The 24,269-nt window shown below is 53.4% G+C and overlaps 1 protein-coding gene across 1 annotated transcript; it reads left to right on the top strand.

The window, feature by feature from the left end:
- Window positions 1–650: 650 nt before the first annotated feature.
- VPS45 (vacuolar protein sorting 45 homolog) lies at window positions 651–22,282 on the top strand. The gene is made up of 15 exons (XM_088535574.1): window positions 651–809; window positions 925–1,059; window positions 1,130–1,190; window positions 2,543–2,622; window positions 3,111–3,179; window positions 3,478–3,615; window positions 4,008–4,118; window positions 5,297–5,431; window positions 5,708–5,821; window positions 6,330–6,497; window positions 9,864–10,022; window positions 10,572–10,679; window positions 10,962–11,083; window positions 16,521–16,652; window positions 22,127–22,282. The coding sequence occupies exons 1-15, from the start codon at window positions 717–719 to the stop codon at window positions 22,212–22,214; spliced, it is 1,713 nt and encodes a 570-aa protein (XP_088391700.1). The 5' UTR covers window positions 651–716; the 3' UTR covers window positions 22,215–22,282.
- The last annotated feature ends 1,987 nt before the right edge of the window (window positions 22,283–24,269 follow it).

The following is a 24,269-nucleotide window of genomic DNA, read 5'->3' as shown; positions in this document are numbered from 1 at the left end:
TCACCCCCTTCACCATCACCACCATCATCATCGCCTTCACCACCACCATCATCACCTTCACCTTCACCACCATCATCTCCTTCACCACCATCATCTCCTTCACCTTCACCTTTACATTTACCACCTTCATCACCTTCACCACCACCACCTTCACCACCACATCACCTTTACCACCATCATCACCTTCACCACCACCATCATCACCTTCACCTTCACCACCATCATCTCCTTCACCTTCACCTTTACATTTACCACCTTCACCCCCTTCACCATCACCACCATCATCATCACCTTCACCACTACCACCTTCACCACCACCATCATCACCTTTACCACCATCATCATCTCTTTCACCTTCACCACCATCATCTCCTTCACCTTCACATTTACCACCATCACCACCATCACCACGTCAACCACAGCCACAGTCACAGTCACGGCCACGGCCACGGCCACGGCCACGGCCACTCCGGCCACGGCCTCCCCCGCCCCGGCCCGCGGCTGCCGGGGTTGGCCCTTGGTGGCGGCCCGGCCCCGCACGCACCCGCGCGGCAGCGGGGGCGGTTGCGGGAGCCGTTGCGCAGGCCGCGCCGCGCTGCACGCCGGGAGCTGTAGTCCGCCCGCGCCGCCGCCCCCGCGCGCCGCCCCGCGCGACGACTACAAGTCCCAGGGAGGCCGCGGGCGCGGGCGGCCGGGCCGGGCCGAGCGGAGCCAAGATGAACGCGGTGCTCGCCGTGAAGCAGTATGTGTCCAAGATGATCGAGGAGAGCGGGCCGGGCATGAAGGTGCTGCTCATGGACCGCGAGACGGTGAGCGGCGGCGCCGGGCGGGCCGGGCCGGCAGGGAGCGCGGGAGGGAGGCGGTGGCAGCCCCGGCCCCGCCGTGACGCGGCCCCGTCGCCGTTCCCGTTGCCGTCCCGCGCAGACGGGCGCCGTGAGCATGGTGTACACGCAGTCCGAGATCCTGCAGCGCGAGGTCTACCTCTTCGAGCGCATCGACTCGCCCGGCCGAGAGCCCATGCGGCACCTGAGGGCCATCTGCTTCCTGCGGCCCACCAAGGTAAGGCTGCCGCCGCGGGCAGCGCCGGCCCCGGCCCCGGCCACGGCCACTCGTTGCTGCCTCCCCGCAGGAGAACGTCGAGTACCTGGTGCAGGAGCTGCGGCGGCCCAAGTACAGCGTCTACTTCATCTGTGAGTCCTTCGTGCCGGGAGATGCCGGGAGCAGCCCCCTCGGTTATCAGTGTATATAAGTGCCTCAAGGGAGGGAGCGCAGAGGATGGTGCTGGTCTCTTTTCAGTGTTGGCCACTGACACAACTAGAGGAAACGGCCCCAGACGGAAGCACCAAAAGTTCCACAGGAACTTCAGGAAAAATCCCTTCCCAGTGAGGGTGCCAGAGCCCTGGAACAGGCTGCCCAGAGAGGTTGTGGAGTCTCCTTCTCTGGAGATCTTCAAACCCGCTTGGCCGCAGCCCTGTGCCACGTGCTCTAGGTGACCCTGCGTGTGCAGGGGGCTGGGCTGGATGATCCCTAGAGCTCCCTTCCAACCCTAAACATTCTATGATTCTATGATTCTGTAATGCATCCAGGCAATGTGGAAAAGGTGCTCTGGTTTTTCCTCTATTTACATCTCCTGTCAAGCCCTCTTTCCAAAGAGTATGTATAAAGAAGATAAAGTGACTAAACTGCAAGAGCTTCCTTTACAAAGGAGCATCCTAGCTATGTATTGCTCTGACATCTGTTGTTCTGGAGAAATTCTGGGGTTTTGAAGCATTACGTTGCTTTGTAAATGCAAAGGGAGTTAAAGTGCCTTTTCTAATGTGGAAACCTGAGATGCACAGAATGAAAGGTTGACCCCAGTTTTGAAAGTAAATAATATTGGAGTCCGTATTGGGAATAGTGCCCACATGGCAGTGTTGGTGGACAGCAGCTCGGGAGGTGTGGGTAACACGTGCTGTGTTGGCGCCACAGAATATCTCTTAGTTTGGGGATTTCGGTGGAAGAGCTGTTGAGTTTTGCGCTGGAGCCTGCTCCTCCAGGCGCATGCTCCGCGTCCGCCGGGCCGATGGAGCCAAGCAGCCTCTAGATGTCATTGTGGATCCGCAGCAGCGCGAGGGATGCGGGTTTGGAAGCATTGCGGGGACCTCGCGCACGCAGATGCAGCAGCACCCAGGGGCTTCTGTCAGGAAATGTAACGGTGCCTTTACCTTCTATCTCTGCCAAGTGCAATAGTGTTGTTGGCTCAGGGAGAGGGCAGGAGGGCTCTGTCTTTGCCCACGTTGGCCCTGTGCTGTGCTCATACATTAGATATAAGCAACGGGGGCAGCAAGTTGGAGGGCGAATCAGTCCAGAATAAGTAAAGGAGCAGCTGAGTTATATTGCCTGCAGAATAACTGTAGGGGGAAAGTCAATAATCTGTGTTGCAATGCTCATTTTCTCTCATTTTCTGGGGGAAACCCAGTCATATTGTGCAGTGATTTTTTTTTTCTTGTGTTACATGTTATTCCCAGAGGCTGACTGCTCTCTTGCTGTTGTTTTCTTTCAGATTTCAGTAACGTGATCAGTAAGAGTGATGTCAAGTCGTTAGCTGAGGCCGACGAACAGGAAGTTGTGGCAGAAGTTCAGGTGAATTTTGGACGCCTCGCGCAGAATCTCCTCGCTAGCAAAGCGAACGTGCAAGCTGAGTAACTCAGGTGTGGCTCAGGGCAGTATGCAGAAACCCTGCGCTGTCTAGGAGAGGAAGCAAAGGGGATTGTACACGTGAGGTTTAAAAATATATATATATAAGAAAGAAAACAATGTGTGTCCTCTGCTCCTCCTTGCCCCTGGGTTGCCGTGCTTCTGCTGGTGGTGGTAGTGCCTGGCTTTCAGCATGGCTGCTGCTGCTGGCTGTGGTATTGGCAGAGAGCTGCGGTTGCAAAAAACCACCACGGCAGCAGAAGTGCAGGGATTTGCGAGGCTGGGCCTGCAGGAAGGAGAGATGATCGGATTCCAGGGTCTGCACGTTGCTGAGGGTTTTAGTGTTAACACTGCTGATGTTGGAGCACTTAGTCCTGGAGGCTGAATTAGGGTTGGCAAGATGCTTAACTGTATTTGCTTTCGCTTGTTGGCAGGAGTTCTACGGAGATTACATTGCTGTGAATCCACACGTTTTTTCTCTCAACCTCCTGGGCTGCTGCCAGGTATGAATAAAAGCTAATGCTCCTCCAGGGCCTTGTTTTCTGGTTAATGGAGAGGCCAGCACAACACCCTGGGCACTGTGGTGACTTGCCCAGCGGGCACATTGCTGTTCACAGTCTGTAAGGGGTAGCTGATCCTTAAAAACAGTTGGCAAGGAGGGGCACATTGGGGAATCCGGGTTGTGGCCTTTGGTGTACCTGTGCTTTCAGTCAAACTACAGTCGACCTTCAAAGAAACAGGGCTTTTACCTAAGAGAGAGTTTGGGGATGGTGGATCCGTTAGATGCACCTTTCTTTGCAGGGTCGCAGCTGGGATCCGGCGCAGCTCTCCAGAACTACTCAAGGGCTGACGGCTCTGCTTTTGTCCCTGAAGAAGTGCCCCATGATTCGGTACCAGCTCTCCTCCGAGCCAGCAAAGAGGCTGGCCGAATGTGTCAAGGTACAGGGATGTGAATTGGGTCCAACAGGACACTTAAATTGTGTTTAGTTTTTAAAGCAGTGATGCATTTGGGGGAAATACCTTTCTTCAGAGGATTTGTGGTCTGCTGTTTACTGATTGTGTGGCTGCAGGCAGGTGTCATGCCTTGTCTCTGCCTGCTCCCATATCAAGACACATATTTCCCAGGATTATCAGAAATGTCAGGAGATAACCTGATGCCTTTTAAGAGCAGATATTATTTCTTCATTATTATTATTTCTTCATTTCAAGATAGCAGCACAGCCTGCTTTTCACCAACTCTTTAATTCTTGTCCACTTGAATCCCAACTGAAATGAAACCTTTTTGGGGTGTACCTAAGACCAAATGCCTCTTTCCTTCCCCTTCTCAACAGCAAGTGATCACTAAAGAGTATGAGCTGTTTGACTTTCGGCGCACGGAGGTTCCTCCTTTACTACTTATTCTGGACCGGTCTGATGATGCTATCACCCCACTTTTGAACCAGGTGAATCATCTCTCAGTCGTGCAAGGGGCTGGAGATAGGAATGCAGGCTCTGGAAGTTCACAGAGCCATGTGGAGGTTGGACTCTCCTTTTAAATCCCTGTCTGATCTGTGACCTGCTTTTCAGGCTGTTGACACGGATTGTTCTGGCTTTGGTGGCAGATGCAGCCAGCATCCTGGAAAATCAGGCTACTCACACTTCTGTAAACTGTACTTAACATTTAGAGACCTTGTATCTTGGCAGTTTCCTCTTCAAAGATTTATTTGTAACGCCTGTTTGGCAGCACTGTTAGGCATTTATGGAGTGACCTTGCACTCTTGTTTCTCCCTCTATTACTGATGGGTGGAAGAATTTATGACATTGATATTGTGATAGTTTTCTTTGCTGCTTTGTAACTGTAGCGCAGATTCTGGCATCAAACAGTCTGTTATTTGTCCCCTTTCATTTCCGTGGGGATGCTCAGCTGAAACCCATGTTTTAGAGTGGTCTGGGCACCCCCAACTCAGGCTTGGGGTGTAGAGCTAAGGACTGCACTCAGCATGGGGCACTGAGAACATTATCTGCTGCATACAGATTTCTTCCCAGAAAAAAAGAGATTCAGGTGAGCATAAATGGAGTGTCAGGCATGTCAGCACTCCGATCACCTTCCACTTTTCTCTGTAGATTAATATTAGGCTTCCCAGGATAAATTTAGTAACTCCCTGATGTGCAGAAACACGCACTCCTACCACTGCGTTAAGAAGCACAGGAGCATGTCAGAATGGTGCAGTCTGTAACTGTGGAAACTCTGCTGCCAAAAATACATGGCACTTCTCAGGCAGAGGATGGGGGGATAACGTGGCAAATAGAAGTGTTTGAACGGGACTATTAATCCCCATCACTTTACTTTTAGAGTCGTGTCTTGGGAATGTCAGCAAGCGCCGCAGAATGGCCATGATTTTCCTATGTGTTTGTGCAGCACTTGGCACAATGGGATGCCCTTCTGATTGTAGCAAAGTAATACTTATTTCTTGCTCTAAAATGTTGGCATAGGTTGTGGGACACACTTTGGATCCGTTACGTGTTGCCAGAGGAGTGTAAACTGGTTTTGTATGAGTTCAGCCTGAAATCTATTAATTTTTCAGTGCCTGTTCTGTTGCTGAAATCACAGTTTGCCTTTTTCTTTCACTGTCCTCATTAGTGGACGTACCAGGCTATGGTTCATGAATTGCTGGGCATTAACAACAACCGTATTGACCTCTCTCGGGTACCTGGGATAAGCAAGGACCTCCGAGAAGTGGTTCTGTCGGCCGAGAACGACGAGTTCTACGCCAACGTAGGTGTCTCTCTTATTCTGGGAATCTCCCATGTAGTGGAATTTGGGGATTGAGATCCATTCTCGGCTCTGCCATGAAACTCTATGTCTGAGGGAGGATCTTTCTGGCATTTGGAGCATCAGTGATCCTGTGCTGAATGGTTTATGCTGGTGATGAAGACCCGTGTAATGCGAGCTGGGGGTCTTGGGGAGGTGATATGCAGTGGAACTGCAGTGTAAATCAAGACTGAAAAACCTTGAGTGCTTTCTCTTAGATCTGTGTTTTGTTCCATGCAGAACATGTACCTGAACTTTGCGGAGATTGGCAGTAACATCAAGAACCTTATGGAAGATTTCCAGAGGAGGAAACCTAAGGAGCAGCAGAAACTGGAATCCATAGCAGATATGAAGGTACATGTGGCTAAGGGGAAAGATTCCTTCTACTCTGAGGGCTGATAGACCATGCAGTGTCACTGCAGGGAAGCCTACCAGCCTGCTGGTCCTCACTGCTTTCTGAGTGCGCTTAGAGCTTACAGGAATCCAGAAGTTCTACAGCTGAATCACTAAACTTGAGTCTAAGCACTTAGCTAAACCCAATATGACTGTGCTGACTCCACATCTGAACGGGGGGTCACTTGGCAGCAACTCAGACCACAGGCAATTATCTCAGTCTGTGCTCAAGATTTAAGGATCGTGGCAGACTTTGTGGGCTGTTTCGCTTTCCTCGAAGAGTAAATAAAAATTAGATTCCTCCCAAAAATCTCCTTATAACTGGAAAAGTCCTCTGGGCTCCTGGGATAGAGGTGCCCCACCAACAGGCTTTCACAGATGCAAAATGCTGGATGTGTGCAAATCAGTGGCAAATTGCTTAGGCTCCCTTACTGTCTCTTGCTTTAAAGAACTTGTTTTGCCATTGCAGGCGTTTGTGGAGAATTACCCCCAGTTCAAGAAGATGTCGGGCACGGTATCGAAGCACGTGACGGTGGTGGGAGAGCTCTCCCGACTGGTTGGGGAGCGGAACCTGCTGGAGGTGTCCGAAGTGGAGCAGGAGCTGGCCTGTCAGAACGACCATTCCAGCGCGCTCCAGGTACCTCTGCTCCAAACCCACCCTTGCTCCTTTCTCTTTCTGCCCAGTTTGATCCTGCAAACGCCCCTGTTGATGAATCCCAATCCTGAATATCAATGTGAGTTCTGCACGCAGCTATCCCGCAGGGTTGGGGTGTTGCACATTAGAATTACTCTTCTCCTCCCCGTTCAGTTCAGATGAGGATGAATCATAGTTAATAACTGGCTTGAGAAGCATCTTTGCAACGTCTGTCTTTACGTTTCACAACACGGCATTCCTCCCTTGGATTCTGGCAAGGGGCTTGTGCAGCCATCACCAGAACAAAACTTGGGCTCCTGCGTAGGAGCTGGTTGTATTTGTTGGGGAGGGGAAAATGGGATCCGTGAAATTGGCTAAACTAGACTGTTCTTTTGGGTGGTGGCTTTTACTTGTGTTTTTTGCTTTCTTTTTGTTTTGTTTTCTTCAACAGTGAAAAGCCTCTTAGATAAAGGCTTTCTTTAGCAAAAAGCACTCAAAAAGCCTAAAAGAGACTTCTGTTGGAGCTGAGTATAGGCTGAAGTTTTGACCCTGTGATGGCTGGCTGGATTCTGTGACCTGACCTGTATCTGACAGTATGTCAGTAATGATGAATTATGGCCGCTGACTATCCAGAGATACAGCGGTTTTGCTAAGAATGACCATATTATTGCAGAATTCAACCAGCAACTCAATATTAAAAAACAATCCTTTTTTTTTTATAGCTCAAATAGAAGCTGCACCATGTAATGGCCTCCCTTACGAAATACTAGAGAAGTGCTCTGACTATAGCATCTTCAACACATTTGAAATACATTTGTTCCTTGCCTGTGTTGTTCTGTGCCCCGAGTGGGTGGCTAAGTGACAATATTAGCTGTTCAAGTACCGTCATCTATTGCCAGATCCCGAGCTGATGTGAATCCCTATAGGCTTGGTGAATTCATTGCAGAGAGCTCAGGAATGGTTCAATAGCTTCTATTTGGCAGAATTTAGATGACAAAGTCCCAAAGTGGAAGTGAAGCCATAAAATGCATTTGCTGAAGACAGTCGTTGAGCTTCCCTTGCCCTGTCATTGCTTCTAGATGAAGCTTATACAGATTAAAAGTCAAATATTGGATTTCTCACCTCCCTGTCAGCCCACCACGTGTGTTGTGATGTGTTATCCGTGATGTCACGGGCAGGAATTCTGCTAGAGACTTGACACTGCGCAGAACACGAGCGTTGAAACTTGGGCACTTGGCATTGGAGCCCATTTGGGAAAACGCTGGTCTCTTTTTCTGGCTTTATGAGATTCTTGCATTCCCTGAAGAGGGGCATGACACCAGCTTCCAGGGATTCCACAGCTGCACCGGGAGCAGCGGAACAAGCTGGGAAGAGGGATGGAGACGCTCGGCCCCCGCTGGGCTCCCCATTCTCGGTTGTCCCTAGATTTTGCTCTGATAAAACTCAAGTCTTAGTCTACTCTAACTGGGTATCCCTGCAGGCCCTAGAGCACAGAAGCTGCTTGCAGTTTCCTTACAGCCCCATGCCTAAAAAGTTGCCTTGTGTTTCTAACAACCTCCTGCAACACATGTAGCAGCCAGAAAATAAATACCAAAGCAGGGGACTAGTGTCTTGCTACATGAGAGATAAGTGTCCGCGTAGCCATGCTGCCCCGGGCTGTTCCCTCTTGGAGTCTCCTAATGGCAGTGCAGGGGAAGGGCCGCAGAAGCGATGGAAATAAAGGCCGAATTGTTCTGCCACTGATGCAACTTCAGCAATTGTTAATTTCTGTGGTGGCCTTGGGCCCCTGCGTGCAGTACATTTTGGTTATTCTTTTCCTGGTCTCTTATTAAGCCTGACATTGTACGTGAGCCTTGGGAGATGAATGGGAGGTTTTGAGTCCCATCTCCTTCGATGGACAATAGCTTTTCTGTTTTACTCCCAGCTTATCTAGGCATTGCCGCTGTGCTGCCAGCACAGATCCAAAATCCTGCAGGCAGCATCTCCGTGAGCCTCTGCCCCGTCCCTACGGTGACATCCGTGGTAAAACTCCTGTTGGTCCCGCTCAAGGCCACGGCTTTCCCTTGTATTTTTTCTGACTAGCAAGACAAGTTTCAGCAGGTCCAGCTGAAGCCGTTAGTAAATAACAACTGTTTCACAAGGCTGGTTCACAGCGCGGCTCCTTGAGCGTTCCCTGTATTGGGAGGGCAGGAACATCTTGCAAGGACACCCTGGGATTTTGTGGAGCACTTCAAGGTCACATACGTTTGGAGTGGAAAAAATCCTGGCCGGTTCTAGTCCTTTCGTGGAACTGCCATGCTGCTTCCAGCTGTAAAACTGGCAGCTCTTCTGCCCTCTTGCATTTGAGCTAATATGGGCTGTTTTGCTTCAGTGTTCAGCCCAGGACTCGGCAAAGCCTGGGATTCTCCCTAGAGCGTCGCTGCAGCCCTCGCCAGCTGTCTCTATGTGCATTCGGGAGTTGCTGCCTGTTCTTTGCCTCTCAGCACGGTGCCGGGTGCTGGTCGCTGGGCTCCCGTGCCTGCGGCTGCCGAGGGAGGACATCAGGGCTTTTGCAGTGACAAGGAGCAGCACTTCCACCTCCAGCTGTGGAGTTGGGCAGGCGGTTGGTTATCTCCTGCCTAACCTCCCTGGTGGGTGAGTGGCTGCATTACTGGGGTGCGTTAAGGAGAGCGTCTGCAGCAGGTCCAGGGAGGGGATCCTGCCCCTCTGCTCAGCCCTGCTGAGGCCACATCTGCAGGATTGTGTCCAGTTCTGGGCTCCACAGGACAAGAGGGATGTGGAGCTGCTGGAGAGAGGCCAGCGCAGGGCTCCGAGGATGAGGAGGGGCCTGGAACATCTGCCCTGTGAGGAGAGGCTGAGGGAGCTGGGCCTGTTCAGCTGGAGAAGAGAAGGCTGAGAGGGGACCTGAGCAGTGTCTAGAAGTACCTCAAGGGAGGCCGTGAGGAGGATGGGGCGGCCTCTTTGCACTGGTGGCCACCGACACAACTAGAGGAAACGGCCCCAGATGGAGGCACCAAAAGTTCCACAGGAACTTCAGGAAAAATCCCTTCCCAGTGAGGGTGCCAGAGCCCTGGAACAGGCTGCCCAGAGAGGTTGTGGAGTCTCCTTCTCTGGAGATCTTCAAACCCGCTTGGCCGCAGCCCTGTGCCACGTGCTCTAGGTGACCCTGCGTGTGCAGGGGGCTGCACTGGATGATCCCTAGAGCTCCCTTCCAACCTTAACCATTCAATGACTCTATGATTCTATGAGGGACCACGGAGCTTTTTCTGGAAGGTTTCCGGAGTGCCCCCACGCGCAGCCCTGGGCAGGGGGCTCCGAGGTGGCTCCCCGTGCTCCGGAGCCCTCGGTCAGCGTCGCTCCTTGTTCCAGAGCGTGCGGCGGCTGCTGCAGAACCCCAAGGTGACGGAGCTGGACGCGGCGCGCCTCGTGATGCTCTACGCGCTGCACTACGAGCGGCACAGCAGCAGCGCCCTGCCCGGCCTGCTCGCCGACCTCAGGAACCGGGGCGTCTCGGAGAAGTACCGCAAGGTAACCGTGGCGCTCCGAGCGCGCGCGCGGCGGGAAGAGCCGGGAATCCATCCTGAGGAGCCGCGAGCCGCTCCTGCGTTGTGTCCAACAGCACCACGACCTGCAGTCGTGGCCTTCAGCACGTTGCCTCTCTCCCTCCTCCCCATCTCCCTTTCCCCCGGCTCCTGCTGCTGCTCCATAGGCAGTAGTTGCAGCAAGGGGCTTTAGGAGGGTGTAAATGGGAGAGGGTGGCAGTGCTTGGCAAATGCATGGAGCAGCTGGAGAGGAGGTGGAGGCACGGAATGATGGAACGTTGTATGACAGGTTTGCTACCACTGCAGCAGGCCATGGAAATGAAAGCCCTTCTTCTGCAGGCAGTGTCTGCCTTGCTTGGTGCATACGGGACTATTCTGCCTTTACTCCCTGCCTCTATATTGCAGTGTGTGCTTGGGACTGACCTCCTGGCTCTGTGGTCGTTGTTTCAGTACCTCCGTTGAGCCTCAGTGGGCAGTAACTCCCTGTAAGCTGCTTCCCGGGCTCATGGGATTTTGTTCCTGCCTCTCTGTACAGCTGGTGTCTGCCGTGGTGGAGTACGGAGGGAAACGGGTGCGGGGCAGTGACCTGTTCAGTCCCAAGGACGCTGTAGCCATCACCAAACAGTTCTTCAAAGGGCTGAAGGTAAGGCCACATCAGGGGGTAAATAACAACAGCCCCAGCTGGAATCACAGCGAGGGAGCAGGGCTCACGTGCAAAGCAGGGCCACCTCTTGTGGCTTTCGGAGGTTTAAGAGTAACTGCCTAGACATTTGGGGCATAATTCTTATGAAAGACACAGGGTGCTGAAAAGCACCTCTATAAACGCTTGCCGTATCCATTGGATGCTGTAGCCCTTGGAACGTGGCTTTGCTGATGCCTTCCTCGCTGTACGGACCCGTAACAAGAGCCTCTCTTTGCACTGCAGGGTGTTGAGAATGTCTACACGCAGCACCAGCCTCTCCTGCAAGAAACACTAGATCAGCTCATCAAAGGGAAGCTCAAGGACAGCCAGTACCCCTACCTGGGTCCCACCACGCTCCGTGACAGGTATGTGAGGCCTTTCAGGACGCTGGTGGGAAGTGCAATGTAGCTGCTCTCCACAATTCTGCTTCTTGGGGCGGTTTTTATGGGTGAACAAAGCTTAGGCTTGTCAGAGAAATACCTTCACTGTGTGGATCTTTTTTGTTACTCTCAAATAGATGTTAGAGAGAGGGCTAAGGAGACTGAAAGAGTATTCTCTGTGTTCAATGCTGGTCAAGACACAACTTTGCCATTTTAAAAGCTTAGGTAAAGGATAAAGGCGCTGCACCGAACTGCGAGGAGAACATCACGTGGTAGATGTTCACCATGCCCTCTAACTTCATTCCATGCCATCTGGCGTTTATTTGTAGAGAACCCAAAATAGTCCAACTGCTAACGCTGCCTTCTGAGCCAGTTACTATTTCTGATGAGAATGGGATCTTGCTGAATATGGTTAATAACTGTAATTGCAAAGGACTTTGGCTGTCTGGTTAAGCTGCCTTTGCTGGAGCTCTGCTAATCTGTCGGCAACAAAGTCATTAGAGAAGCACGAGCCACAAAACGAGGGCACAAAACGGGCAGAGAAAGGAGGCTGGGTCTTTCCCAGTGACATTCCGTACAAATCACTCCCTCCTTTGGTTCCTCTGCTTCCTTTCTGGAAATGGAGCTCAGCTGCAACGTGGTGTTTCTCACTCCTGCTAGCCACGGTCCCGGGGAGGCCATCCCAGCAGCTCTGACTTCTCGAATGTTTGCGAATGCTCCAGGGTTTGGAGCAAGCAGGTTTTACTTGCAGTATTAGAACAATCATTATTCCCTTCCCACGCTGAGTATTATTATTATTACTAATAATACTTTTTTATCAGCAGCTGCCACATTTCTTGGTGAGGCAGAAAATAAATGCAAGGTACTGATAGTAATTCTCACCAAATGAGGTGGCTGTTGCTGGGCAGTTTGGGTTCAGTGAGAACTGCAGAAACCTTTGGAGCAGGGGAGAGGCAGCCGTGAGGAGCAGGGTTAGAATCATAGGATCATGGAATGGTTGAGGTTGGAAGGGAGCTCTAGGGATCATCCAGTGCAGCCCCCTGCACACGCAGGGTCACCTAGAGCACGTGGCACAGGGCTGCGGCCAAGCGGGTTTGAAGATCTCCAGAGAAGGAGACTCCACAACCTCTCTGGGCAGCCTGTTCCAGGGCTCCGGCACCCTCCAGAAATTCCAGGCGCTGGGAAGGACGGCAACGCGTCGGAGAGGCTCCACTCGCTCCCTTCCTTCCTCAGCCCTGCCCTGGGCATTGTGATCCGCCTGATCCAACCCGAACGTGCCCTTCCTCACAGGGAGGCGTCCAAATTCCGTGCCAGGCTGCCAGCAGGGTGCATTCATCATTTTATTTATGGATAAGGAAAGAATTATAGTCATACAAGAGACAATTTGTTTGTGTATGTCCCTTACATAGCAGAAAATATCTTCCTTACTCCAGATTTTCCCTTTAAAAATAAAACGGTGGATTTTGGACAGGGTGGTTTTGGTAGACATGAAATATCAAGGCCTCTACAAATAAGAGTCTGGTGACCCTAGCACTTGCTTTTTGCATTTCGCACTGTGTTCTCTGGAGTCACATTTCACTTGGATTTCCCCTTACATGCTGTCCACAAAAGGGCACAGGAATCCCCCCATGGAAATTCTCCTATGAGGAACATGCAAGGAATTTATTTAGGAAAGCACATGATGGATTTCATGTCTAACTCAGAACTGAAGCAAAATGGAGATTGGATGAAGGAAAATGAAGTTTCTTCCTCCTCCCCTTCTCCACAGCAGTTGAGTCCTGTGTTTTGGTAAAACAGATCTCAAAAGACAAAAGCAGAGCTGCCAAATCCTCCTTTCTCCTTCACTACTCAGCCTTCCTTGGGATTGTCCTCGGCACCATGGCAGAGCCCAGAAATGCTGCTGCTGGGTCAGAGTTCTGCAAAACTGGCCTAAATTTTGGCCTTCATTGGTGTGTTGATGTTCAAAAGCACAAGGGCACGTGGTTATCAGAGCGCTCCGTTACTAGGAATGGTAACTCCGGTCGCGTTCCAGACACAGGAGCTGTAGGAATCAGAGATCTGGTAGCTTTGACCGGGGGGAAAAAGAAAACATTTAGATAATTTTGCATCTGGTCATTATTTGCTGCATAAAATGTGGGCTGCAGCTATGTGCTACCTCAGGAGCGTGAATATTTGGTGTCATGAAAACAAGGGCTCATCTAAAAATCGGTTTTAATTTTCCGATTTGGAAAAAAAAATCCCACCTAATTTATTAATGGCTTAGCCTTATTGCCAAGTAAATTGAGAAATTTAAATTCATTAATTTCCTCAAACTGAGGATAATAAATGGCAGCAAACCGGGCTGCAGTGTCGTGTTTCTCTCCGAGCTGGTGCTGCAGTGACTGGCAGGGGCTCAGCAGAAGGGCAGGGTGAAAGGCTTTGTATTTTATGATCAAAGGGAGGCAGTTGCTTGAACAGCAAAGAATTTGAAAAGCCTCTTTTTAACTATTTCTTTCTGTATTAAACACTACGCTCTTGCGAGGGAGGAGAAGAGCTCACGGTCCAACTGCAACTGTGAAAACTGGCAGCAGTGCAGGAAAGGGAGTCTTTGCAAAGCACTGAGCAGGGCTCCTAGCAGAGAGCAACAAGCAGTTCTGCTTTTCCTGCTTCTCCTTGATTTCCTGCTGTGTTAAATATCATCCTTTCCGGGTTGCTGCGAGCCGGGGCTCCCCTCCACTTTGCTGCTGGGATGTTCTAGGCAGAAAAGCTCCTCCAGTTTTTTGGTGCGCGTGGAGCCCTGGCCACAGCTCCGCTTCGTTCCTGCTTTGGCCTGGGAACCTCCTGAAGGGGGATGTGAAACAGCAGTGGAGAAATCCGCACTGCTCCTTGCAGATCCACACGGGATCTGTGTCATTCCGTGTCTCTAAGGTGCCATAATTAGTTACCTGCTCATTGAAAAATCTCAGAAGTTTCCTAGTTCAAACAGCTATCCAAGCCTAAAAGCCCTGGAGTGAGAATCCCTGGAAATGGGCTCGTCTAGAGCAGTGGGCCCTGCAGGGACCCCATGGGCCTGATCTTTGTCCCGTCGGCTTTCCAAAGGGAAAGCTGCTTTGGATTGCTCAAGCAGAGGAAGAATTTGGAAGCAGCTGACTGCTTAGAAATGCCTGTAGTTGTCACACGTCCAAAGGGATGGGTAAGGTATCTCCGTAGCATAGAAAAAAATCTCCTTTTTTGGAAGCATCAGCTCGCAGCATGTGTTGTGGAACCGTTTGGCTATATGCGTTTGCATGTGAGCTCACACACACTGCCCTAGACTGTATGGAACTCGGAGTCATTCCTCAGCTGTACGTAGTACCTTCTGTTTAGATTTGTGTTTTGTGAGCTGCTGCCTTTTTTTAAATTAAAACTCTGCCCATGTCCGTGTTTGTTCAGGGCTGTTTCTCATTCTCTGAAACGTTTCAGCATTCAGCTCTAAGCTGGTAGTTGACCCAAGGGGACAGCCACCCGTGCAGCTTGTGAGGAGCACGACGGCCGGAGGGCTCCCCACGAATCCTCCACCAGTCTTGGGGTTTCTTCCCGTTCCAACACTGCGTATTGCTTGCCCTGATAGAAACAATAATTCCCCGAGGACCCCGAGAACACCGAGTTGCCCTTGTCCCAGGTTAGTTCCATGCAGGAGGTTTTCCTGCCTGTGGCACGACGTCTCACAGGAACGACTGGTTCAGTTTGCGGCACAGCGGGCCCTTGGCTAGCTCCGTTTGGGTTATTCTTCCCTCTGCACTTCTCTGTTTGGGTATATTACACCTCTGCTGAGCACTGAGGGCGGTTATCACATTATTTCTGGACCTCCCCCTCGGTTTCCATCCCGTAAAGGCTCGGGCACATCTGCAACCCGTTCCTGGAGGGCTCTGAGGCTCGCGGAGGAGACGAGGCGCAGCCGGCTCCTGTCCTGGCCTCCCGGGCTGGCTCGGAGCCCTGGTGCTCACCGGGGTGCCGGAGCCTTCGTGTGGGGCCTGCATTTCCCCCCCGCTGATCTTAAGGCTGCAGCTCCTGTCCCTGCTCCTGCCCGGGACGCCGGGCACCCCTCCGGGGCGGGATGGGGACACAGGATTCCGGGTGTCTGGAGCCAGCCCGGGCTGTCACTGAGACTTCTTTGTTACGGGATTAGCAGTGCTGTGTGTCCCCAGGGACCTGTGGGGCCTCCCGACACGGAGGAGGCTCCGGGTGACTCTAAAGCAGCTCCCAAGTCCCCCTTTGCGTGCTCAGATCCAGAACTAACCCCAGCTTTCAGAACAGCCCTACGATTCGGAAGGTTACTGGTAACAAAGATGGCTTTGAAATAGCGGCCTTGACCGTTTCCGTTGCTTGTTCTTACCTTTTTGCGTGGCTTCATGGCAGATGTTTGTGTTCAAAGCCAGGGTCTCCTCCTGAGAGTGGAAGCGGTTTTGCCCTTGACTCTCTTCAGCGCCAGCAAAGGAGAAGCCCTGGTGCTCCGTGTCCTGGTGCCAGCATGGTCCTCGGGACGGTGGCGGGTGCCAGGGCGGCCGGTGCGTTCCGGGGTCATCCCTGCCTCCCGCTGCTCTGCGGAGCTTGGACTTGGGTGCAGAGCAGGGATCCGCTTTGGGACTGTCACGGCAAGTTAATGCTGTTGGGGCTCGACTGCTCTCCAAGCGCTGCAGCGTGAGCAGGGGGTGTTACGCGACTGACAGAATGAGATCCAGGCCTTGCTGCTGCGGATCCTCCAGAAATTGCTCTTCCTACTCCTGGAGCTGATTCCTGGGCCGCAAGCCCAGAATTCTGGGCTTTCTGCTGTCCATTCTGCCGTCCCGAAGGGCGAAGAATTAAGTGGCTGCGGAATTAAGAATTAAGCCCCTGAAAGCAGGGCTTGCAGGGCACGTGTCTGCTCTTGTGTTTTGGTGCTTCCCTCCCTCCTGGCCCTCGTGCTCCCTGTCTGGAACATCCTGCCTTCCTAGGCTGCTCAGGGGCTGTAACCTCGGAGGGGAACTTGGGCACAAGCCCCACCAGCTCCGTAAGCAAACAGGGAAACTGCAGCTGATCCGCGCTCTTCCCGCCAAGCCCGAGAGGTCTCAAGCGCCGCTGTTGTCCTCGCTTGACTCCTGAATTGATCTTAATTTAACAGCCGCAGCAGTGTCTGGGTCATGCATTAAACATCGGTGGATGTGTCATGCTGGAGCTCCGCAGGGATGCGGGTGGGTGTTGCAGGGAGGCTTTTAAGGACCGGTAGCGCCTTGTGTAAATGTTTAGGACAGACACTGTTTTAAAAGTGATTTAATGAGCTACACGTTTTTGTCAGTCGTCAGCCTAAAGCAGCACAGAAATGGGGCAGTCCGGGGAGAGACATCAGCTGGCTGCTTGTCGCAGACCCGCACGGGAGCCTGTGTGTTTTTCTGATCTAGTTTCAACGTTTGTGTCTTGGCTGCAGGCCCCAAGATATTATTGTGTTTATCATCGGAGGAGCAACGTACGAGGAGGCGCTGACTGTGTATAACCTGAACCGCACCACGCCGGGCGTCCGCATCATCCTCGGCGGGACCACGATCCACAACACCAAGAGGTAAGAACAGGTCCTTACCGGGGGTATAAAGCTGCCACCGTGGGGGTGAGCTGTGGTGCCCAAGGGATCTTCCTTGTGCAGTAAATCACACAAACGGCTGTGAGCGAGCCCGGCTCTGCGCGTTACGGCTCAGGGACACGTTATCGAGCTGCAGCGTTAACGTGCGCTGCGCTGAATTCAAGGGCAGGGAGGTAGATGCTGCTTTTCCTGCTTATAATTCACTGCACGCCTCAGTGTGAGCGAGGGGCCAGCGTGGCGTGCAGGAATTCAGACCTGACTGTGGTCGCAGTCGGAGCAACCGCGTCTGATCATGGTGAAGCTGCCGTTCCTGTGACTGGAACCGAGTCCTGCGATGAAAACGCGAGCGGGCTCCACGGTCTGGGCTGCGTCCTGCATCGCTCCACGGAGCAAGGAACCGCTCGTGCCGGTCGGCACCACGACGCCGACCGCGGGCATCACCCCCCGGTACCGTGAGCGCTGCGGGAGCACCGGGCACCCCGAGCTGCTCTGCTTTCCTCGGCCGCTGTCCCCACAGTGTCCCCACAGCGTCCCCACAGCATCGCAGGTGGCTGAAGGTGTCAGCAGTGCTGGGGAGGTTTCACTTCCCTGAGCTGAACGCGGGTGTCGCGGGATTCATAGCAAGGTGGAAAGCTTGGCTGTGTTGGGCCCCAAATCCCCATCAATGCAGAAGGCCGGGTTTATTTCCTACGGAATGCCTGGTTTCTAAGTACCAAACCCAAACTCGGGTTATTCAGCTGAGCATCTCGGCGCAGGTGCAAATTCAGGCTGTGTGTTAGGGCTGTTTCCAGCCAGCGTGGTTTCCTCCCAGCCGAGCAACCACCCCGAATTCTTTCCATGCTTTCCCTGCTCTTCCTCAGCGTGTTGTTCTCTGCCCTTCCGAAGGATCATGTTGTGGCCAGGAGCTGCCTGTTGATTGGAAGGAGGGTGACGTTGGGAATGTGACAGGTGACCCACGTCTCTCCCATGTGTTGCAGCAGGAAGCGGGATGAAATCTAAGACCCGGGAGAGCCCCTGGAGTTGTCCAGCAGCTGCTCAGAGCTTAAAGGGAGCGTTGGGCTCCAAGCTGCAACAGGAGAGCTTCAACCTTCCCGAGCAGAAATGCAGATACGTGCAGCAGGGAGAAGTGACGGTTTCCAGCATTCAGGATGAGGTTTTCAGAGCAGATTTAGAGCTCTGGGTGCCTCAAGAGCTCAGAAGTGGCGCTCCTCATGGGGGAACACAGCACTGACCTGCCAGGCTGGGACACCCCAGCTGTCCAGCCCTTCCTTCATCTCGCTCTCTGGCAGGTGGACTCCCATGTAGGCTAAAATCCCGCTTGGTTTTCGGGCTTACTCTTCCTTTAAGAAGTCCCTGCAGTTTTCCCCTCCTTGTCATGCCCATAAGGGACCTCCAGCTTGCCAAGCTGGCTGCACACAAGCAGTAACAGCAGCCTCCCAAGGCAATGCAGTGGTTCCTATGCTCGCTGCCCTCTCCGAAATTCAGCCTTTGCTCTGGCTTAACAGCAGATGATTGGAAAGCTCCTGAACCGGTGCCATCCCAGCAGCAAATTGCTTCCATGAACTAGGTTACAAAGGCAAATCTGTCTTAGCCCACATATCGACCAATTTCTGTGCAAATTACCCAGCTTCCTCAACCTTCTGCTTCACAAAGTAGCCTTTGGACTAAATCCCGTTTCAGCCAGGCCTACAAATAGTAAGAATCACATCACAAAGATGAGGAAAAGGAACAAGGTGTTGAATACATCGTCGTCTGCAAGGATGGCCCTTGAGGTTTGGGTAACTCTGGTGCCTCTTCACACCTTAAGGCTTTTAGCAGGGACTGCCTCTCGCTCCTGCTGTAGGAATGACAGAATTTGGAGCCACCCTGTTGGGCCCCATTTCTTAGATTTGTGCCGTAATGAGTAACATTAGCTAGTTAGGGCTTCTACCATGACTAGGTTTTGGCGCAGTCTCTGAATTATTTACGGAAAAACTAGGATACTGTATCAGAATTTGCATTTCAAAGGATGAAGTTTAAAAGCCCCAGCAGGGCAGGGGAAAGGCTGTTGTTTTTGGAGCACGGGTTACTCCGCGCTCCTGCGGGACGAGATGTGCCGAGGTTCCCTCCTGGGAGCAGCCTGGCCCCACGTGCTTGGCTCTTCCCTGCTGGATTGGCTTTCCATGGGGCTCGAGGGAGCTCCCGGGAGCGGCACCGGGGCCACGGGAAGAGCCGGCGGCGTCGGGGTTAACGGTAGCGGTGCACGAGGATCGTGTCTCATTCAGCAGACGCATCTGAGGGATCCAATGTGAGATTTTATTGCATCCTAACTCCCCTGGTAATCCGCCGGCCTTCCTTTAATGAACTGTTGCTTATTTCTGCTGGATTAGGGTTGATATCTCTCAATAAACAAGGAGATTTTTGTATTAATGCTCTGCGCAGCCCGTGTAAGCGCGCTAATCCCGGGCTTTCGTTGTTCCTGCGGGTCCAAGCCCAACTGGGTGAGCAGCAGCTGCGCTTACGGAGCGGGACACGGCTTACGGGATGCCCATCCGGCTGGTTCCTGGCACGGGAGACAACCAGGGCTGCTCCCGGCGCTCGTTACGGACTCGTAGGGAAGCTCCATGTGCACCAGACGCGCCGTAAGGGCTTGTTCCCAACGGAGCTCTCGGCGCGGGTGCAGGAGGTGCCCGCACCAAGTTCCCTCATGCTGCTCGGGGATGCCAAGCGGAATTTGGCCCTGCTGATCCTTGTGGATTTATATCCATGTACAGGCAAAATGTGGCCAGGCAAAGAACCGCTCTTTGATTTCTGTCTGGAATTGTGTGTGCTCAGTCCTGCTCCAGACCAGGCCCTAAGTCTGGCCCACGGCAGTTTTTATGTCAGTTCTTTTATTCCCCCGTTCCTGTTAACCAGCAGCCCCCTCCCCGCTGACTGTATGGAAGCATGAGGACATCCATTTGCTAAAGCTTGGAATCCCTTGAGAAACGCCAGCAGGGTGAAAAAAAACTGTTGTTTTCAAAGAATTTTCAGTGTTTTTCAATCAAACCAGCTTGGCCACCTCTATTTTTGAAATTTTGCAGCCCTACTGAGCATACTTGTATTGTGACTTGATTATCACAAAGGTAAGAGCCTGCCCAGATGTGTTTTCCTGCACGAAGAGCAGGGCCAGCCTATGGGAATTGAAATGCCCCATCTGCCCCTTAATGAAATCCCTCTCTCAGGGCCTTGTGGGGAGGATTAAGTTTCCAGCAATTCCTTTGCCTCCAGTCCCATGGACAACTGGCTCTTCCTGCACTGCCTAACGGATATTGGAGCCGTTCTTGCGGCTTTGCAGGAGGAGGGATTAAAAAATGATCAATAATTGGCTAAAAAGGGAAGACCAAGAGGAACAAGCTGGTGCTTGGGGTGATGTGGGCAGAGCACAGGTTAAGCACAAACCTGCTGTGACTAATCCCAGGGGCTGCCCCACTTGCAGGGTACAGGAATAGGGGGTTGCACCCGGCGCGGCTGGGTCTGCTGCCCGCTCTGGAGACCTCGGAGCGCGAAGGGATGGGTTGGAGCGCCAACACGCTGCCTCTCCCCCTGCAAAATAAAGAGGAGTCTCCTTTAAAATAAAAGCAAGTCATTCTCTGCTCCAAGCTCAGCCTGCCTGGCTCTAACGCCTATAAATAAAGCAGGAGGAGGGCGGGCGCGGGGCCGGCATCGGCGCTGCCCGGCCCCGGGCAGGTCCGGCTCCTCCAGCACCGCCTGGGAACGGGGCCGCTGCCCTCGCCCGGTGTGAGCAGGGCTGGGAAGGCGTTTCCGGAGCTTTGCTTGGCAGGGTTGACCCGTTTCAGACCTATTTTAGGGGAATCACGTTTTTGTAGGATTTCTTTTTTTTTCCTTTTTTAAGCATTAACGTTTGGTTAACTCACTCAGCATCCCGAAGGAATGAGTCAACCTGGAAGCGGGTCGCGCCGCGAGCAGGGCCAAGTAACCCTCCTCCGGCATCAGGTCCTCGCTGGCTCCGGGGGCCGCAGCGCTGCGGAGCCTCAAACCTTAACCCACTTGTAGAGCTCTTCAAACAACGGCGTTCCCAAGCTGCCGGCTCCCACCTCCCGGATTAAGGTTGTGGAGCAGGGCCAGGGCAGCTGGAATGCGGGCGCGGAGCAGCTGCCCCGGCAGACACCTCTCATCCTGCCCCGTGCTCCCCTCCACCAGGCAGCAAATGGCCCGTGGAAGCCGGGACACCAAAACGCTGCGGCGTTCCAGGCAGGAAAACGGCCTCCGAAGCCTCTCATTGGCAGAACAGGTGCCGCTCGTCTCGCAGCCATATCGAGGTGGAATCCCTTGCGCCGCTTTAGCGGTATCACCTCTTCCGCGGGGGTTTTATTGCAAAGTGGTTCAGCCCTTCCAGTGTGGCCCTGGATGCTCAGTGCCCACAGGTCCCCGTGTCACGTTCCAGGTTGAATGACAATTTTCCAGCGGACAGGCTAGAAGGGCAGGGGGGGACGTGCTTGGGACGCGGCTTGTGCAGCCAGGCCAAGGAGCAGGCGAGTCCCGGAGCGGGGACGAGGGGCTGCCGACCCGAGCGCCGGTAACGTGTCCAGGACGCCTCCGCGGGCGGTTTCCACCCTGCCCCTTCCTGCCTCCTCATCCTCACAGGAAGGCTGCGAGGGAGCACAAAACCAAGCCCAGGCGCTGCCTTTCCTGGCTTTGTTCCTGCACGGAGCGGGCTTGCCAGGACGCGCAGGTGCTGAACTCAGGCTGGGAGGAACCGTTGTCCCTGATTGCGACTGGTTTCAGCATAGGTTGGGATAAATTTATTAAAAAAAAACACTGAATATCATGGTGTTTGTGACAACAGACACTGCACTTAACAATTGGGGTGTCCCTTCAGTCCTATTTGCTGTGATTCCATGATTTGAGAGCCCTGCAGTTCACGGCGTGGGGAGGGGAGAGATGAGAGCCCAGCCCCAGCGCGAATGGCTGTTGAGCGAAGGGAGACCGGGTGACCCGTGCCCAGGTTTGTCCCTGCAGTCCCCCTGCTTTGTGCTTTGCTCCATTAGGAAACACATCCCGGCAGGGGCGAGAATCCTTTGGGAAGGTGGGAGATCCCTCCAAGGCCGCCCATCCACTCGCTGCCTCCTGGTCTAGCAGCTCCTGGCTCTGGCTGTGCCGGGCAGAGCGGGGTCCCCGCTGCCCCTTCCCAGCAGCTGGAGGCCTCTCCGAAGGTGCTTCTGGGCGCTGTCTGGGGACACCAGCCTGGATGCCTACATCAGGGGACAGGAGTCCTGGTCCTGGTGACTCTTCCCGTGCTCCCTCCCCTCCATCCCTTGCGCTCTTCAAGGGCTGCTGCCTCTTGGCCTTGATGAGAGCCCGAGGAGACGCCGCGGCGCGCGGGGCAGCTCGATGCTCCGGGTCAGGCCACGTGCTTATTCTCCATCTGTGCAAGTGCAATTTGGCCCTTTGCTAACCGTACCTTTGCTTGGCAGCTTCCTCGAGGAAGTCACAGCCTGTGGGTTCCGCGGCCGCGGCGCCGAGGGCTCGCAGGTTCCTCCGAGGTCCAGCAGCAGGCGGTGAATCGGGAAGGAATTCCGGCCTCGCCGCTCCGTAGCTTCCCCGGCCTCACCGTGCAGCGCTGGAGCAGGACGGGCAGCGACTGCGTCTGCTTCAATGGCCCAGGATGAGCCCCAGGCTGCAGCACCCGCGTCGTCTTCTCGCTAACGCGGCTCCCAGCGGGACAGGCAATGGGATCCGGAACCTGCAGGAGGGCCAGGGAAGAATGTGAGGTCTCTGCAGCCCTGTGCGTGAAAGCTGGACTCTTATATGATCCTTCCTGACGTCCTGTATGAGCCCCTACCCCTAACAGCCCTGGACCAGCCTGTGTGCGCGTCTCTGGAAGGTGAAGCTTGTTCTTGAGGGCACCAGCCCTTTGCTCTGCTCAGTTGTCTGTATATTTTGAATCCTATTAAATAACCCATTTGGACCAAACTTCATGTCTACTAGGTGATTGCGCAGACCCCTTCGTAATGCACAGGCTATAGGAATGTTCTGACTCTGCTGTTTGCTTCCTTTTACCTTAGAAGACCAGCAGAGCTCCCTGTGCCCTTCTGCTCCACTGCTGTGAACCAAAAACAGGCCAAGAGGTGGGACCTCAGCCCTCTCCTCCTGCTAGAGGAAATGCAGGTTCCTTTTCGCCCCTTCAAGAGGAATTTACTTCCCAAGTTTCCTTTCCTTTGGACAGAGGGGCTGTGAAAGGCAGCACAGGTTGGAGTCAGTGCAGGTACTACCAGTCTGGGTGCCTGGTTTCAGTGACCACCACAAACAAGTCTCTCCCCAGGCTCTTGCTTTGCCATAATTAAGCAGGGCTGAGTGTCTGCCTCCCCCAGAGCCCTGCAGAGCTGCTAGGGATGGAAAGTACTTGAATTCAGACTCATTTTTCTGGCTTAATTCCCTGCAGCAAGGTCACCGCGCGCCTGGGCGCCCGTCCATGCTGAATGTCCCCGCGGTGCCGGAGCGCTGGCGGAGACGCCCCAGCTGCGGCACTGGGACCGTTTCCCTTCCCACCTCGGCACCACTGCGTGTTGCTTCTGGTGGGACAGACCATGATCTTCATCTCCAGGCATGTACCCACAGCCTCACTATCCTCCTTGGGCTTTTTTGGGTTTCTTTTTAAGTCCACACTGTAGCTAAAACTGGACTCGCTTCAACTTTCAGCCCCTGGGTTTTGCTCTGCCTTTTCTTTAAGAGCTTTTCCTAAGGCCAGTGGGTGCAGGACCCATATTCAGGAGTATTTTAGCCCACCACCTATTTGGGGTTATTAACTTGCCTTTAGAGGGCTGTGCCACTTGCTGGATGGTGGGGCAGAGAGGTGGCTCCTGGGGACCTTCGTCCATCGGCTTAGGAAGGTTCTGGTTTCCCATCTGGAAGGAAAAGCGCATGGCATCACATTAGGGCATCTCGAACAAAAGTACCCCCCACTAAAAATCCTTCTCCAAAGGGCATTTTCTCATGGAAAAAAGATGTCTGAGCTGAAAGAGAAACAGCAGGGCCCTTGGGAGGAGGTGGGAAGCCTCTCTGCGAGGCCGGTTCCTTTATGGCTCGCCTGATCCGGGGCTTTCTGCGGCTCGGCTCGCAGGAGCAGAAGGGGAGAGTCCCGGTTTTCCAAGCCCTTGTTTCTTCCCTTGGCACGGGTGACTAATGCTCCTGCAGATGGAGATTTATTGGGCCGTTGCGAAGCTCCGTGCACAACGACAAGAGCCTTGCAGTTTCTTCTCTTGGCCGCAGCTCCAGGCTGTTCAGAGAGCAGGAATAGCTGGGGAATGTGGACGGAATAATGTCCCCTGCTGTTTTCCACGGCCGCGTGCTGGAATACACAGCGCGAGCTGCTGATACGTGGAGGATGTGCCCATGAAGGACAGAAAGGGAGGCGATGCCTCTGCGTGGTGCCAAGGCTGGAAGTGCCCGGAGCTGGGCAAAGTTTGGGCACCAATGCTGCTTTTTCAGCACAAGACACAAATGCAGTGGCCCTGAAATACTGCGGAAATGGCTTCTGCTCAACTCTGGAAGGGGGTGTTTTTTTCAGTATCAAAAGGAAATATCAAAACCTTTTGAGGTGTATGAAATAAAACACTC

This window comes from Tinamus guttatus, unplaced genomic scaffold, assembly GCF_059628265.1.
Source record: "Tinamus guttatus ecotype Peru unplaced genomic scaffold, ASM5962826v1 Tinamus_guttatus_pri_ptg000629l, whole genome shotgun sequence".
Taxonomy (NCBI): Eukaryota; Metazoa; Chordata; class Aves; order Tinamiformes; family Tinamidae; genus Tinamus; species Tinamus guttatus.
This window is presented reverse-complemented; position numbering and strand designations above follow the sequence as displayed.

Bases quoted from the DNA above. Each gene is read 5' to 3' on its own strand.
- VPS45 (XM_088535574.1), top strand. From the start codon at position 717: ATGAACGCGGTGCTCGCCGTGAAGCAGTATGTGTCCAAGATGATCGAG. The intron at 4,119-5,296 runs GTGAATCATCTC...TGTCCTCATTAG, and splicing joins TCACCCCACTTTTGAACCAG to TGGACGTACCAGGCTATGGT. The intron at 10,680-10,961 runs GTAAGGCCACAT...TTTGCACTGCAG, and splicing joins AGTTCTTCAAAGGGCTGAAG to GGTGTTGAGAATGTCTACAC.